The sequence below is a fragment of the Lasioglossum baleicum genome, chromosome 9 (genome assembly GCF_051020765.1).
Source record: "Lasioglossum baleicum chromosome 9, iyLasBale1, whole genome shotgun sequence".
In the NCBI taxonomy this organism is placed as follows: domain Eukaryota; kingdom Metazoa; phylum Arthropoda; class Insecta; order Hymenoptera; family Halictidae; genus Lasioglossum; species Lasioglossum baleicum.
This window is the reverse complement of record NC_134937.1, coordinates 1,672,407-1,689,894: the sequence shown is the minus strand read 5'-3', so window position 1 is coordinate 1,689,894 and position 17,488 is coordinate 1,672,407. Positions and strand designations below refer to the sequence as shown.

General features: G+C 41.5%; 1 protein-coding gene and 1 pseudogene across 2 annotated transcripts in view; one reads left to right on the top strand and one right to left on the bottom strand.

Annotated features, from left to right (window-relative positions):
- The window catches only part of LOC143211931 (uncharacterized), a 42,228-nt gene that overhangs the window by 9,049 nt on the left and 15,691 nt on the right, over positions 1 to 17,488 (top strand). The window contains exons 2-3 of one of the 2 annotated variants that reach the window (XM_076430073.1): positions 6,175 to 8,419; positions 10,494 to 10,763. In XM_076430073.1, the coding sequence (XP_076286188.1) occupies positions 10,541 to 10,763 (223 nt within the window). In that variant the 5' untranslated portion in view covers positions 6,175 to 8,419; positions 10,494 to 10,540. The remainder of the gene's footprint in view (positions 1 to 6,174; positions 8,420 to 10,493; positions 10,764 to 17,488) is intronic. The other variant, XM_076430071.1, reaches the window with a different exon arrangement.
- LOC143212398 (histone-lysine N-methyltransferase SETMAR-like) lies at positions 13,293 to 14,776 on the bottom strand (annotated as a pseudogene).

The window sequence follows — 17,488 nt, the reverse complement described above, 5'->3', positions numbered from 1 at the left end:
GGAAATGATTTAGCTATTACTTGGAACATTTCCAGAATTCGGTGCTGTCTCTGCCTTTTTCGGCTATGTTCGATTCAATCGCGAAAAAGATGTGCGATTAGTTTCAGGAAAGCAACATTTAACAAATAATAAAAGAAGATTAATTTTTATACAGCTCGAATTAGATTCTGCAAGATACGAGAAATTGAAAGGATCGCAACTATTTTTGCATTTATCTCCAACTGCAAAAAAATATTGTTATAATCAGATTTCCACTTTATTCTCGTCACAAGGGCTTTGCAGTCGGTGGAATTAATGTTTCCCTTGCCTTGATTTTTACAAAATAGTATACGAAGCCAAGGAATTTGCATGAAACATCGCAGTCCAGTTAGTTCTATAATAAATCTTGCTCTTTATCTTTTTCAATTGTACAGTTTTTACGAGTGTTGATTTCGAACTGCTAAAACCTGTCGCTATTTTAAAGAAATTAAAATAATCCAAGACTGGAACCACCCTTTCTGCGAGACAAAAGAGTCTGAAAGCCTCGGAAAGCCTCTGGAAGCACAGAGTGCAGTGAAGTGGTTAATTCTTTCGACATCACTAGCTGCTAACATTTACACGTATCTCAGGCTGCAAGGAAACACTCCCGAGTCAGGAATTACATTTTCACAGCCGGGAGACGTAGCAGAAATTGATCTGCAACGAGTCAAACGAATCAACCCTTAACTGGTGTACTGGGGTCTGTCTCGACCCAGACACAATTACAAATATTTCTTTAACTTCTTTAGAACTTTTCGATTATTCTCTAAATGATATATTTAAAAGTATCAGAGATAATTTATTCAAAATTTTAGAGAGATCCTGGTACATATTGGGTTGGCAACTAAATTCGCGAACTTTTGTTTCGTAATTCTTTTATTGTATCATTGTAACCTCATTCAGTGACCATTCCTTTTGAACTGTATATTTTTCGTATGAATTTCTCGATTAATTTGATATAAAATACTCGTGCTTAAAAAATATATGTATACAGGGTGTCCCGAATTTAAATGGCAAAACTTCAGGAGCGTGTAGGGGACCGAAAAACTAAGACAAACAATCTTTTAGAGATTTGCTCGTTTTTGCTTCGTTTTGGAGAGAATCGCAAAAGAAAAAACAAAACAAGTTTTCATTCTTGTACTTATTTATTTACATTTTATTTACGTTATCATCTATTTAATGTAGATATTGTTCAAAATGTTGCCCTCTTGCAGCAATGCAAGCATTACATCTAGCACTGACTTGATAAATTGCAGCTAAACATTGTTCTGGTGCAGTGCACCAAATATCATTAGCAAGAGGGAAACATTTTGAACAATATCTACATTAAGTAGATGATAACGTAAATAAAATGTAAATAAATAAGTACAAAAATGAAAACTTGTTTTGTTTCTTTTTTTGCGGTTTTCTCCAAAAACGAAGCAAAAACGAGCAAATCTCTAAAAGACTGTTTGTCTTAGTTTTTCGGTCCCCTACACGCTCCTGAAGTTTTGCCATTTAAATTCGGGACACCCTGCATAAATGACTTTGTTTTGAACTTAGTTGCCAATATGATGCTTTGTAATCTGAGTAAACACTATGTTAACACTTAATGGTTAATCGGTACATTGTAAATAATAAATTTCCTGTTGTTTCGCGCAGAGAATTTCAGAGTTTTAATTACAGAATTAGGTTCGTTGTTGATCGGATTATCAGTTCCAGGAAAAGTCGCCAGATTGAGACTTGTGTCCCCACTCTACTTTCCTCTTCTACAACGCTATCGGTCACGTGACGCGTTTCGTTTCCGCCGTGCATGTGTCACGATGTCACGTGACCGCCAGAGTACCGGAGAATTCATACAAATTCGTATTCCCTCCCCTGATCTGGTTCCAGGGCGATGGAGAGGGATGTGATCCTCTGCAAGAACTCGCCGTATAAATCGCAACGTGCATGGGCTCCTTTGGTAGAAATCGCTTTCCGGCCGATGTAATCCCACGGGGAAATGGAAATGGACGGTAACCGAGGAATAATTTAAACGATTTATAAAAAGCTCGGCGGCCGCGTAACACGCGGACGCGTGAATGCAATATATTACGGCGGTGCAATTGCCGTTCCAGTTACGTCAAGAATGCTACTCGACCGCGTTATTCATGAATACCAACGCGAGCTCATTTCGGAAACATTGACGAATACCTCCGGGAGGGGAGAAATAAGAGGATTGATTAACATTGGCATTAGTACTTTCCACTTTCCCAAGGAAAGAGCGCGTATTTAATAATTTATTCACCCTTGAAGGATTAGCTGAAATCTCATTTCAATATTAAAAGATGCAGCTGATGCTTTCTGAGTATTCGAACCATCAACAGGGATAACGTCTTCGTGAAACTGATGTCTCATATATTTTCACAAAGTTAGCGTGGGATGGTAATTTACAATTAAACTGGGGAGATGCAAATTCCCATTTGCATAGGACACTTTATTCCGGAATTAAAGCAAGTGTTTTAAAGTACAATATATTATTAAATTTGTATCGCACGTACTCTAAACGTTTTACAAATTCGCATTCTTGGAACACACCGCCGCACAGTGGAGTATTTGGCGCGGAAAGCTGGCCAAAACTATTCCAACGTTATTTATGGTCTCAAGGTCATAATATAAAAAATACATTTTAACATTTAAAAAATCAAAATGATCTTGATTATTTGTCGTAAAAAACATATTGTCGAAATTTTATGTATCGCAGCGTGTAGATGTCTGAACACTGTTTAACTTTTGTTTCAAAAATTTTTTTAAACAAAATTGCTTTATTTATTATATATATTAGGTTAAAAGAACTTGCGAATGAGATAATGCCATTATATTCTGCAAATCAAAAAAATGCGTAAGATGAAAACTTCGCAAACAAATTTATATTGTATAAATATATTTTTGTTTATATTATTTTATTGTAATTTTCCGGCCAAATACATACTCCACTGTGGGCCGCGCAGACACAATAGGACGCAGCATCTCTGGAGTATCATTTTTACTTAAATCAGCTATAAAATTTCAAACCGGACGAATCCGGAATCAATTCTTTTTGCACTGTGATCACAAACCTTTCCCAAATGTAACGAGACGAGGAAAAACATCGGGGCTCATCCGGGAGAATAACAAAACCGTTAACGAAGTATTATAGGTGAAAATAATGTTTCCAAATTATTGGTTATTTTCAAATATTAGTAACTATACTAATTTAGATAATGAAAAACTACAAGCTGTTCGAAAATGCTGTACATACCCAGCAGAAATATTTCTACAACGAAAACATTTACACGACTTCCCTAAAACACCTGATAATCAGTAGTAATAAGCGAACGATGTTTCAGAGAATGGTTAAGAGCGAAAATTCTGCTATAAAATCTCTTAACTCTCGAAGAAATATGCTGCTGCATGAATTTTTAAATTAAAAAAGAATGCTGATACATTGTTCCTCAGACATTCTCGATCTCAACTATCTCGAACAACAAAATTTGTACAGCTTGCGCAAAATTTTTTAAATCGACTTTTGGCCAGCTTTTTCGTATAAATACACCACTGTGCGCCGTTCGTTTCTGAAAGTAAATTAAGTGCGCCGATAAGTAGTCCGCAATTTTAGCGAAAACATTATACTTTAAATGCGGTTGTCACCGACGTGTACAGAACGCTGGATGAGGCCGCGGAACGGAGTAGAAAGGCGCGATCTCGCTTTTGTTACCGTAAAAAACACGTTTACCAAAAGAATGAATAATTGTTCGAATGTATTATTCATTAACGTTGAATAATTCACGGTAAATTCCTTTCTTCTTCATCGCTGTTAAGCGTCATTAAACGAGACTGTTCCCTTTGTCGCGAAATATCTTCATCTTCCGAGCCGAGCTCCGCAGCGGCTTTATTTATATGCGCCGCGTTCTTCGAGAAATCTGTTATTTTTGCTTGTGCACTTTTGTGAGAGAGAAGAGGGGGGGGGGGAGAGGGAGAGGGAGAGAACGATCTTTAGAAATCTCGTAATACAGAGGGACGCGTTGGCAAAGCCGCCTCTTCAACTCCGGTGGCTCTTTCAACGAAAACGTGGGGTTCCCGATCTCCGGGATTCGACCGAGGCTCTTCGATACTCTCTAATTATCGGGGAATAATTGAGGGGTCAATTGCACGAAGTTATGCTAAAACAATATGTTAAAAAATTAGTTTTTTATCGTTCCACACTTTATATTTTTTATTATTATTCTACAGTATTCTACACTACACTGCAGTGTAATTAATCGATCGGTATCTTAACATTTTACCTACCGCACACCTATTAATAGGATTTTCAATAATTGTGCTGTACCGAAAGAAAGCAGAGAAATTTTCTTCTACATTGCAATCTTGAATGAAACTATTAGATGACTTTATTGAGGGTGACTTGTTAGTTCACAATGAAAATGGCTATTGCTATTGAACATTCCAGCAAAAAGTGTTCAGCCATGCACCATAGATTTTTCAAAATTATGCAATAATCACCGGTCGGTAATGTGTTAATTCGTGTAATATTGAACCCAACAAAAACATCCTGTAAACAGGAGCCAAGTTCCTATGGCCGTAAAAAGTTGTGGGATCAAACAAAATACGACCAATAGTTCACTGATTGTGAAAAACAAATTTTTGCCTCACGTTTTTTACCTTACTTGACTAGCTTCAGCACAAGTAGTGAACTTTGAGCGCGGATATCTCGGAAACTATGCGGGATAGCGAATAACTGAATTCGATCAATCTTGTGGCACATTTTGTCAGCTTTAATTTTGTATGGAATGGTCTTATCGCTAGGACGCATAGTTCCCGAGATATACGCGGAAAACCGAAAAAAGGGACCTTCTACGTGCCCTCCCCCTGCACCCCGCTCACCTTCTAGGAGTGGGCACTTTTAGTATGTTTACCTTCTCACTAGTCCAAACAAAGACCCAAAGTTAAAAATTGTGTTCCTTTCATTTCCCTCTATAACTTTTCGTTGACTGGACTAGTATACTTATGTACCTATAATGTTATGCTGCTATGTTCTATCCTACTCACCTATTTCGTAATGTTTTCTTTCAATACAACCCCTTTAAGGTGTAAAATTTCAAACTTTGAAAATTATTCCTTTGAGTGTTTGTTATGGTGGACCTATGTACCAAATTTCATACTTGTAGGTCAATGGGAAGTACCCAAAAGGTTTTGATGATCTGTAAGTCAGACAGTGACAAATTTAGCAATTTTTGAGGTCCTATATTTCGGAACCTACTAATGTTGGAAGATTAATGTTTTGTCAATATTGAGACATGATAGCATTTAACAAGTGTACGAAATTACATCTCTCCATCTGCCTCCAGTGGCGAGTTATAAGCCTCTAAAAAACGGCTAAGTTGTTTCGTGTAAAAGGAGGTAGTGCGAGAACTTGGCTGGTGCACTACCGTGCGCCTAGATACACGAGTGTGTATTTTATAATAGTACTTTTTTTGTTTAGGTTCCGATACGTGTCTGTGCTGGTACGATCGAATGGTATAACCTCCCATATTCGGATACATTAAAGAATGTTTGCTCGCCACTGAACGGAACTGTTCCTTGTCTGCGCGGATAGTATAAATCGACCTTTCAGCGTGAATTTATTGATGTCTCGCTTGGGTCTTACTTCTAGCATCGGCAATCGAAAAAGATCTGATCGGAGAACACAAACGCATTAGTTGCCGTTGCTATATGTAACCCGGACTCGAACGTGCCGAACGGATGTACAAAATACCCGGATATTCGTATACACAGACAGGAAAATTCATAATCACGGGTGTATTAAAGATTTACTTAATTTGCGAATACACTATCACGGATTCCGTGTACACGTTGTCCCTTCAGCACACGTCCAAAATCAAAAATTTTATACCTGCATAGCTAAGTGCTTGCTATAATTAGCTTTAGATTGTTTCCCTTATGTGTGATGACTTGCAGTCATTATTTGTCAACGATACGACCGGACGTATCAAACTGAAAATCCGCGGCGTTGCCAATTTCCGAGCGACGCGTCCCGAAAACGTGAGAAACCGAAGACCGATTCCGCGCCTTTTTCCCGGGCGTATCGGTCGCGCTCCTATTGTCCTTAGATCTCATTTTCGAGGGCCGCGCGACTTACGTGCGCCGCATTGTTCACAGTTGACAAAACGTGAAACGGCGAGAGGACGAAAAGAGTACGCTGCGACGCCGCTACCGCGAAATCTGGACTCCGAGCGGTACTCGAGGAGAATCCCGAAGCATCGTAGATACAAAATCTCGGGACGTCCGACACAATAACTTCCAGCGACGCCCGGTTGAGGGAGACCGGTGTCGTGACGAAGACAGAGACGGAAGAAAAGGAAGAGGAAGAGGAAGAGGCGAAGGACGAGAAGGAGAAGGTGGTCGTGGCGGAGGAAAAAGAGACAGCGGTGGAGGAGGAGGAGGAGGAGGAGGAGGAGGAGGATACATGTCGTGACACAATTTCCGGCGCGTACGTGTGCTGTTCGCTAGCCGCAGATTCTGCAGTTTATTACAAATCGAAGAACGAAGAGGGCGACCAGTGCTCCCTCTCCCATTTACTGGCAGTCCTGGCCCCCTTTTCAGCTCCGCTGAGCCAATATACTTGTCCCTCACCCGCTGGAACACGGTTGCCCACTCGAATTAGCTTCCGAAAGGATCGTAATCGCGATCGCGGTATATAGAAATTTCGTTACGGCTAAACGCGGTTTAATTGGCCGCGTCTATTACGCGCCGCCGGGGGGTGGAGCACGACGCGCTGTATTCAAATTTTCATTCGATAAAAGAGAGGAGCCCCCTTTTATCGCGAGCAGTTGAACAGCAGCCGGCCCCCGAGATACCGGTAATTAAACGGAAGAAAAACGAAGGGGAACGAAGAGATCGAGGAGGACGTATCCTGGCATGACGTAGAGGAGGTGGAGGAGGCGGTGGCGTTAAGAATATTCATGAAAAAAACAGTGGAAAGCTTGCGCCCTAAAGGATCGCCTTTCTCATTCAAAACAGCGCGAAAGAAACGCTGAGGGAACGAGCGGCGCGCTACTGTCGCCTCGCTCTCCTACATGCAAAATACGTTGTCTCTCGAGCTAAGCTAAGGCCGGCGTTCTCGAGAAAGCCTGGAAAACTTTTCGACACGTGCGCGAGCCACGACTAATTAACCATTAGACGTTGGTGCCGCGGGAAAGGGGACTTTTCTCTTGTCCGAGAGAAACTCGCGCGCGTACGTACACAGTACACACGTTCATTCTCTTTGAAGCCGGAAATCGACGGATGAACGATTCGGTGACGGGGATAAATAAACACTGTGCAGAAAACGATACGATCGTCTTTGTTCGCCGGCACACGCGGGGCAGCGAGCAAGCCCTCGATCATATCGGAGCAACTGTTTCGATTAATAATCTCGCAGAGAGAATTGATTCCCGAAAGGATCGCGTGCAAGAAACCCGGTAAATCATCGGTGCGGAGTTTTTGCGTATTTTCGCGAAAAAGATCGGTGAAAGGAAACTCGCCGCGGTAAATCGTCGACGTTGGCCCGACGAGCGCGCATAGCTAATGGGAAGTAGAGCTTAAATTTTCAGAAAGAACCGGTGGACCGTTCGCACATCCGTTACGTCACTTTGTCGGGAACAGGGCGCATAGATTATGTTAATCGGCGGTAATCCGGTGTTACGGAAGCTCAAAGTCGACCGAAGAATTTGAGAGCTCGTCGGAAAATTGAATTCTACTCGAGAATCGGGGGATATAGCGTACCGGCGCACGCGTTCACACAATCGAGAGATACTTGTCAATCGAACGGATTCGCGTGGAGTCGAAAGTTTAACAATTTTACAAACAGACACACACGTGCCCGAAACTCGGAAAGTTCCGCGATCGGAAAACGATCCCCGATAAAATCGGAGCAAGTCGATCCGAGGATTCGGAGGAAGAGAGGACGCGCGTCGTCGCGAGGTGGGAGACGTTCGTTTGAGTGAAAACAAGCTGTCGGGAGGAACGAGTCCTCTCTTTTTATCTTTCAAAACGGTGGAAAGCAAGTCACGAAAAACGGCGAACCACTACGGTGTCCACTATACGGGCTCGTACGCGTACAGCAACGGGGCGCCGAGCGTGTACAGCAGCTATCCGGCGAACGGCGGGTTCGTCCAACATCATCTCCATGAGGACTACCGGCCGATTTACTTTTACGTAGCCCAGCCCTATACTATCCCGTACACGTTCGCGAGGAGACCCAGGCCGTCGTCGTTGCTGAGGCCGGGCAAACCTCCTCGCAGCAGCAACTGCCGCGTCAAGTTCTCCAAGAGGCTCGGCAACGCCGACTTCTCGCAGAAGGTCAAGCAGGGCGAGTTCTCGAGGAGTCTCAGCCAGGTGCACTTCGTCGAGAGCCAGGGGCAAGGTATGTGATCAGCTATTTCATCTTTTTATTCCCTACATTCCTTCATTTCCATCCTTTATCGCGAATGATTCAGGGTGCATACACCGGCCATTCCTATGAAATTCTTTATATCTCACAGTAGTCGCCCATCATAAGCCTCGTTATTAGTAATATGGTATTTTCTCCATTTTTTTACGAGCACATGGAGGTATCGGAAGTAAGGAATAAATTGATTGTGCTCATTAAAAGTGTGACTATTGGGTAAGGGCTGAAATAAGGCACGTTTACACGAAGACTGATGAAAGAAAATTATATTTGAAGAAAGCATTTTATATAATAGTGGGTCAATTGTTGAACTACAAGATTACATAAAATATTAAGCTTCATAGAAACGCTTCACGCTGAATACATTTTGAAAATTTTCAGCTTCGTAAAATCGCATTGTTAACATTTTTATTATACGTATTTACATATGTGGAGCTTGAGAAAATCAATATTTACCGAACGAAAGTCTGTGTGGTCGGAACAATGGAAGCAATTCAGCGCCACGGTCGTTGATTTTTAGATTAGGAAAAAGGGGATTTGGAAAATACAAAGGAAAACGATTGTCGAAATGTCGAGCAGTTCGCTTTCGAGGCGCTTTCACGCCCGTGGATTTTTCTAGCAGACCGGATAATTGTTGCGAAAGCGGCATAGTTTCTGTGGCATAATTTAAATAGTTGCTGTCGTCAAGTAGACTACCGATGCCTACGCCGGAGAGCGTCCTGTTCCCCGTGTATAGAAGCGAACCGCGTGCACAACGTGCCCACCGGATTGCTGAAAAGAGAAACCACATCTGGAGAAAGGAACATTCTCCAAATATGAGGTGTCATTTCGAAGGCTTGACGAAGAAAAACATCGATCGTTTAGATAACGCGTGTGCATGCATCGACCGGGTCGCGTGTTTTAACTTTAACGCGAAAAGAAACGGGATTCTTGGGAGCTGTAACGAGCGCGCATGTTGCGAGGCAAACAGAAGTGTAACAACATTTCTACACGTATGCCGAACAATTCCGATCCCTTTAATAGCTATCGGTTCGCGCTCCGGTCAGACAAAATGATACTTCACGCTTCACGCAAACTCCATCGGTAAACAACTATTATTTAACTCTGGATAAGTATCATGGCAAATGGTCTTAGAAATTTTCCAATTAATAGATTCAGTTTGTACCTTTGTAAGGTAAACGAACTGTAGGATTTTATAGAATGTAATTTATTACGGACGTTAACATTCATCGGATACCTTCGTAACAACCTATTATACATATATTTTTGTTGTTAAATAGAAGGGATTGAATCGCATTCGTGTTATTTGACGTCGTAGTTTCGACGCGTCATAGCTTAGTCATGTAAGGTTAATCGATTCCGCAGGAATCGCCAGGATTCAGGGTTTTAACGTCCGTATTTCGGAGTCCCGGAGGATTTGGGTGACGTGGAGTCCCGAGGGTGTAAAGTCGAGGCGGTCTCGACGATTTAGAACCTGTAGGATTCCAATTACCATTAAGATTTCAGGGATCCCAGAGTTCTCGAACTCCTCTAATATGCTGCACAGTCCCAGAGGTCTCTAGTACTTTGCGATCCCCAGGGTCCAAGAGTTTCATAGGTACCTGTTAGCCTAGTCCTTTTGGAGACCCTGAGCTCAGAGTGTTTAGAGTTCAACAGTCTTTAGCAATCTAGTATTTCCAACAGTGATCTTTCCTACAGAAAGTCGAAAAAATCGAAAGATCCTGTGGTCCAGGATCCTCTAACCACGTTCGACAGTCTTTGGAGGCTGAAAGATATCTAGTGTATTTCCAACATTGATCCTTTCCAAAGAAAACCTTGAGGGTGCTGTGGCCCAGAATCCTATAGCCAACATTGTCATATTATTTTGAAATGTATTTCCGCTGGAGAGTAGCGCATAGCTCGCTGAATAACTAAAGAAACATGTGTGAGACAAACGGGTTCCCTCTTGGGAAATACACGCTTGATCGCAAAAGATATATATTCTCCGAACGAAAGGAATGCGGAGCTCGAAGGTATCCGGTACGATCATCTTTCTCTTCTCTCTCTCTAGTGATCGCGAACTATCCGAAGGTTGGGCCGACATCGCGTGACCCAAGAATGACGTCCATGTTCCGCAGAGGCACAATCTTCGCCACCTTCTTCCTGTCGTTGCTCGGCGGAGGACTCGTCTGCGCTGCCCTCGTAACGCAACATTGGGTCGAGGCGCGACCCCTCAGGACACCGAATCCGCAGGACAGCGCCGGCAGGGTTCACTTTGGACTCCTGCACGGCAAGAAGGAGCTGAACGTCGCCTACGGTTGGAGGACATATCAAATTTCCGGTAAGTCCGCCCTTAATTAAAGCATTAAGTCGATCAGCAAGCTCCGACACCTTATTCCTTCTCTGAACTCTAACAACTCCGCGGACAACTATGTCCACGAGGACTCGTTTCGTCTTCCTTTGTCATTTTTTCCGAGTTCCAAAGTATCCGGACATTTCCTTTTTCTCTACAGAACGTAGTTTAAGTTGTAAATTCAATATGTTTTTCGATCGTAGTTTTGATAACAAATGTGTGATGGTATCGGCGCACAGGTTCGATCAGTGATATAAACACAAGCAATTTTGCAAATTAATTCAAAAACTCAACGTTTCGATCCCGATGTGGATCATTCTCAAGAGTAAAAGTTTAAGTTGGTAGGAAAAATATTTAGAACAAAAAAGATTTTTCTCTTGTAATTACTATTATTATGTATATTGTGATATCATAGCACAATAGAATTATATATAATTTTTATGTACAAATTATGTAATGAAAATGCAATAATATAGTTTTTATCCACAAATACAAAATCTAGTGGAACGGTCTCGGTGCTTGAAAGGATTTCAAGTTTCACTTTGTTTCATTTCCAAGGTGCAGAGCGAATTCAAGGAATTTTTCGATACGAATCAAAGATTGCCGCGATTAGTGCAAGCTGTAATATCTAATCGCGGTGAATACGTCGACGAATCTCGTATTTAATCTTACAATTAGTCTAATAATAAATTTTTAAATGTTTTCGGCGCAACGGTTCGATCGTTTATTAATCGTTATTAATCGTTAATAAACGATCGAACCGTTGCGCCGAAAACATTAAAAAATTTATTAACAGCAAATACGATCGATAGAAGAAACATAATTAGTCTAATATTGGTAAGTTTCCACACATAGGTAGTTTTTAACTTAAAACGTTAGATGCTCCATGAGGAAGTGATAAAGATCGATTTTAATCACTATTTTAGATGCTTAACTCCTTGACCTAGTTCTCCCACGATTTATTTTACGTTTCCAATGATTAGAACTTTCTTCATAGTTCGTGATTTCCTAAAAAAGAAGAGAATTGATATTTAGTGTACGCCTACATGTTCTTCAATAACTATACATTAACAAAACCAAAATAGAATATCATCTCGGTTTAAAGGAGATTAATAACTAGACCGCGGATCTTTATGCGAAATATAAAATGTTTGCACTGACACAGGAGCCAAATAAAAATTGTATTCTTCTTTTAATTATCCTATTAAGCTGAAACTAATACATTGGTGTCTTTAAATATTTAAAAAATGTCCATTACATTAAATTACAAATACTCATTTTTGTCATGAATGCATCAAATCCACAGTCTACTAATAACATACATATTTATTAAACTGTGTCCAAAATTTTCAACACGAGTCTGACACAGGGCAAGGGGTTAAGTAACTTTTATGCGTTGCTATTACACATTTCGCAAGTGTCAGGATACTTTTGAGCGATGGTGTATGTATATTAATCTTTTAACTTCGAGCAGTTCATAGACGTTTCCACGCTTTACGCCTTGATCAGAACGGGCACAGCGGCGTATGACCAGGGTCGATCGATTAGGCGAAGGTTAAATCGTTTTCTCCATTCATTTATCATTTATAGCCTCCAATTAATTCTCGGTTTCGTATGTGATCGAATCGACGTCGATATCTCGAATTTATCGAGCTCGAAAAGTCTTTCTCTAGCTTCTCTATTACTCGTCATCAACTCTTTACGCAAATTAAAATTGGTAGTTTTTACTTTTTATGGAGCATTTTATTCATGTCGAAAGTAAGATTGATTACGTTCATTTCGACGTAGAAATTTGTTAATCGCTGTGCCGCAGCGTTGGGTTCAAGAACACGACATCAATTTTCACTTTCGTGACATAAAAACTTTCACTGATGGGAGAAAGAAACATTACCGAAGCGAATTCTCGCAGGTGCGAATGTTGGGAGAGTGGAGGGGGCGATTCTTCTCGAAGAAATCGACCTCCTATTTCTTTGTTGGAGGAAACGTTAACCTACGTACACACTGAGCAACATTTTTGTCGCCTCTCGTTGCCGAATAAAAGAAGAAGAGGAGGGCGACGGAAAGTTGCTCGACGTTGCTTCAGTGTGGACACAGCTTCACCGATTAGATCAGAGGATTCTCTTTGTTTTCCTGTTTCGTTATTCGGCGGAGCGTATTTTCTAAAAGGTGGCGATTCGCGCGTACGGCGTCGTTGTTCCCGTACGAGACACTTGTGCAAAATTACATCGATGAGGACTCTCTCGCAGGAAGTTCGAGCACGATAGGGATGGAACAGGCAGAACAAATCGCAGCTCCGCCGTGCCGTGTTACACAACCGCAGTGAAAATGTACGTGAACAGTGTTCTAACTTACGAGATTGGATCACGACTCGATCCGAGTTTAGCAATACCAGCAGTTTTTGAGAATCTTCGCGGGTTAGCAAAGCACCGTGGCTCCGTGAGATAGACGCCCGCATTCGACGTATCTTGAAACTCGCGAGTCTACCTTGAACTGGAAGTCTAAACGAGAACCCGTTATCGCTCTGGAACTCGAGTCAATATCCTTTACGTAATGACATTGAAAGTGAGAATGTTAGCATAATCGACGATCAAATTAATTGGAGCATTCGCGCCGCCTCTATTCGACCTACGCGATCTGAATCGAACATTTATTTTCTACAATCCTAGACATCTGAAACATTTGCAGATCAATTTTATATTGTTGCTGTACATTGTTTATGCAGACTAAAAATTCTGTGCATTGTAAGAGGCAGGAGCCAAGTACGAAGTTCTTTCTTCCTTTAATAATTTTAATAACTTGAGAATATGTAATACATCGATGTTGCTGAATTCTCTTCTTTTCACTATTTTAGATTGTACCTACTCATTTTTGTCATAAATGCATAAATTCCGCAGTGTAAATATCGTAACAAATAACAGGATTTTAATTGTGATCAAGCAGCAAGCAGCCAATTGTAACATCACACATCACTCATAAAGTCTCCGGTCTAACTAAGAAAAACAAATTTTTTTTAGAAATTCCACTTTATTCATCAACATACTCTCCTTCAAAAGTGATGCATTCATTCCAACGCTCCTCTAACTTTTCGATGCCCTTTATGTAAAACGATTTGTCTTTGCTTTCAAAATAAGCTTCAGTTTCGGCAATCACTTCTTCATTTGAGCAAAATATCTTTCCCTGGAGCATCTTTTTCATGTCTGCAAAAAGCCAGTAGTCGCTGGGGGCCAAGTTTGGAGAGTACGGTGGATGGGGAAGCAATTGAAAGCGTAATTCGTCCAATTTAACCAGTTTTCATCGACTTGTGACTGTGACACGGGGCATTCTCCTGGTGAAACAGCACTTTTTACTTTTGCATGTGGGGCCGTTTTTTCTTGATTTCTGCACTCAATCGATCCAATAATGCCATGTAATATTCACTATTGATAGTTTTGCCTTTCTTAAGATAGTCGATGAACAAAATTCAATGCGCGTCCCAAAATACGGATGCCATAATCTTGCCAGCCGACTTTTGAGTTTTTGGTCGCTTTGGACGACTTTCACCGGCTGCTGTCCACTCAGCTGACGATCTTTTTGATTCAGGCGTGTAGTGGTGGATCCATGTTTCATCCATTGTCACATACCGACACAAGAAATCCTTTTTATTTCGCTTGAACAGCTCCAAACAGCGCTCTGAATCGTCGACGCGTTGTTGTTTCTGGTCCGGTGTGAGCAAACGCGGCACCCACTTCGAAAGCAACTTGCGCATGCCCAAATTTTCATGTAAAATTGTAATCTATCTCACGCAACTTCATTTCACGGTCTTTCAAAACTATTTTGTGGACATTTTTTATGTTTTCCGGAACAACTGCCGATTTTGGGCGACCAGAGCGTTCAGCATCATCGGTGCTTGTACGATCGCGTTTAAATTCAGAATACCAGTCAATAATAGTTGATTTCCCTGGTGCAGAATCCCCATAATGTTTATCAAGCCACTGTTTGGCTTCAACAGTATTTTTCCCCATCAAAAAACAGTGTTTAATCAACACACGAAATTCCTTTCTATCCATTGTCTTGAAAATTACAAAACTGGGGTCACTAAAACCACTGTAACCTCTAAACTAACGGTCAGAATGCCATGAAATTTTGACACGTACTGTTTGAAGATTAGTACTACCCGGAAATCACGTAGGTCTGTCAACAATGTTGCCATATATGTGTCAGACCGGGGACTTATTGAGTGATTGTTAGTCAGAAAATATAGAACTGAGTGAATGTAATGAGTGAGTGTACTTTGTTTATGAATTAAAGAATATGTATATTGAAGATTTACGTTACATGTCAATATAATTCCTAAATTGCGTTTTAGTTAAATCTTGTTTTTAATCATTTTATGAATTGTTTTTGTAGTATTTTGAATTTTATTAATTCACAATAAAATTAGGCTCAGCCAGTTCGAGGCAAATGATGATCACCGGATTATCGGAATTGTCAACACGCTTCAGATAAAAAGATTCCAGAGAATTTCTATAAAGAAAGACATCGCAGTCTGCGAAAGTTTTTGTGCCGCACAAACAGATTTTACGAGTTGTTAAGTTACGTCTCCCCGGGATCAAGATTCTACCGTATTCTTGATAAGCAGACTCCGGATCTTTATGCGTTTGTAGCTTATAAAACTTGCCAAAAAACAATGAGACTGAAGCTTTAGTAGAATCTCAACGAAGACCGTCTCAACCTGCTCGAACAGCTAACACTGGAGAAAGGAGTTCCACTTTATTCCTGCCCTCCTATATTTGCATGCGAGGATGAAACCTTGAGCGAATATCTCCACGTACTATTTTTCTTTTAGTACAGCTTCTAAGACTGCAATTATCAGTGATATTACAAAATATTAACAATATCGACTACTTAATATAATATTTTAACAATCAAGGATTTATGAAGGATTTTATGAAACCTACTTACCATTAATAAATTGTGTCACTCTTTTATCTTGCACGTAATTTTTGTAATGAAAAATATGTTTTGTTGTTGAATCCTTGGCTGGTGAATGATCCGAGACACACGCAGAGCCATTTAGACGCAAAGTAGAATTTCTATCGCACGAAGGATTCGATAAGAAATGGAGCATAAAATTCGATGAATAATTTTTCAACAACATATATTACATATGCATCTCTATGAAAAAATTGGAATGAAAGCAAAATAAAACGAGCAGAAACTGGGATCTTGCTCGCTCATGGTCCTCATTGAGAAACGGTGACCTAAATAGATAGGCTGCATCCACATTTGGGTCGAAGAGACCCTGAGCCCGTTGTGCGACGCTATTAAATAGCAACTAAATTATACAATCGGAATATCTTGTGGGCTAGAAGCCGCGTGTTGCATCGGTAACGAGTGGAAATCCGCGACGCTGAAGATGGAGTGGCTATCATCGGGATTCTGTTGATCCGGTAACGAATTTTTCGAAGCTTCGTCGGAGCGGTAACAAGACCGTTTATAATGCTCGCGTGTCCCGTCAGGTTGATACTGGAATCGTTACCGCCGTAGGAAACTGTTATCGTGCCATAACCGCTGGTACAATGGCGGTCAGGGCACTCGAGCGAAAACATCCGCTCCCCGTAGCATCATCTTACCCTAGAGGCTGCTCTGTTAATCCGCGCGGGCTTGCCGCCACGCGAACATTTGAATAACATTTTACGGACGCACATTGTAACGGGTCCTTGTTGCGCTAAAAGAAAAGAAAAGAAAAGAAAAACACAACGGCCGGCCAGGCCCACGCGAATAAGGAAATCGTTCTGGAACACTGCGCCGGTTTGCGAGGCCAGTAGCGAACACATGTTGATAATAATCGCGAGCAACACCGTGCTCGTCCACCCGAGTTACGACGGTGCAGTCGTCGTTATTTATTCCGACTCCTTTGACCGTGGACGAACGAAATATTAATTATTTACCGGCCCCGAGACGCCCCAGACTTTCTTCTGAATCATTCACCGTGCTGGCGCCTGCGGTCTCGGACGATTTAACACCTTCCACGACACGAACCCCGAGACACCAGGCATTTTCTATGTATATCGATCATTGGTAACTAGGTACTTGGTGGTTAACCCTCGAATTAATTCTGTCGAACAGGAATCGTCTGACGCGTCTGGTCGTGACCAACCAATACTACTTCGTACGAATGCTGGGATACGATTTTCTCGAAAACGAAGCGTCAATCGAAAAATGTTATTCGTTATTTTTGTACCGTCCTTCCAGTCTGAGGTCTAATAAAATTTACCGTTCACGTCAAGCTATCGGCGGGTTCAATGTCAAAAGCAAACGGAATGAATAATAAACGAATCGTCGCGTCGGGACTTCAGCGAATGTGTGCGAACTTGCAGAGTCTCGTCGAGAGGCAACGCGTATCTTCGATTCGATTCCGTTTCATCGGTGCAATTAAACATTCTCGGAGCAGCGCGATGAGAGGGATCGATACGCGAGGAACGATTGGAATGAGCAACACTCGCGTGTATCGGCGCGATTAACTTTTTCCCGGTGTTTATCGGTCAACGATGTCGAGAGGGAGAGGATTAATAAGCAATTACATCGATTCGATTGCGACACGCATACGAATGTGTTGAATGCCGGTATCCGTTGCCCAGATGATTCCTTGCCGTTCGGTTCGTACGTGGCGCCGCGCACCGCACAGTGGGCTATTTCCATTAGAATTCGATAGTAGAATGTCCGTTTAGCCA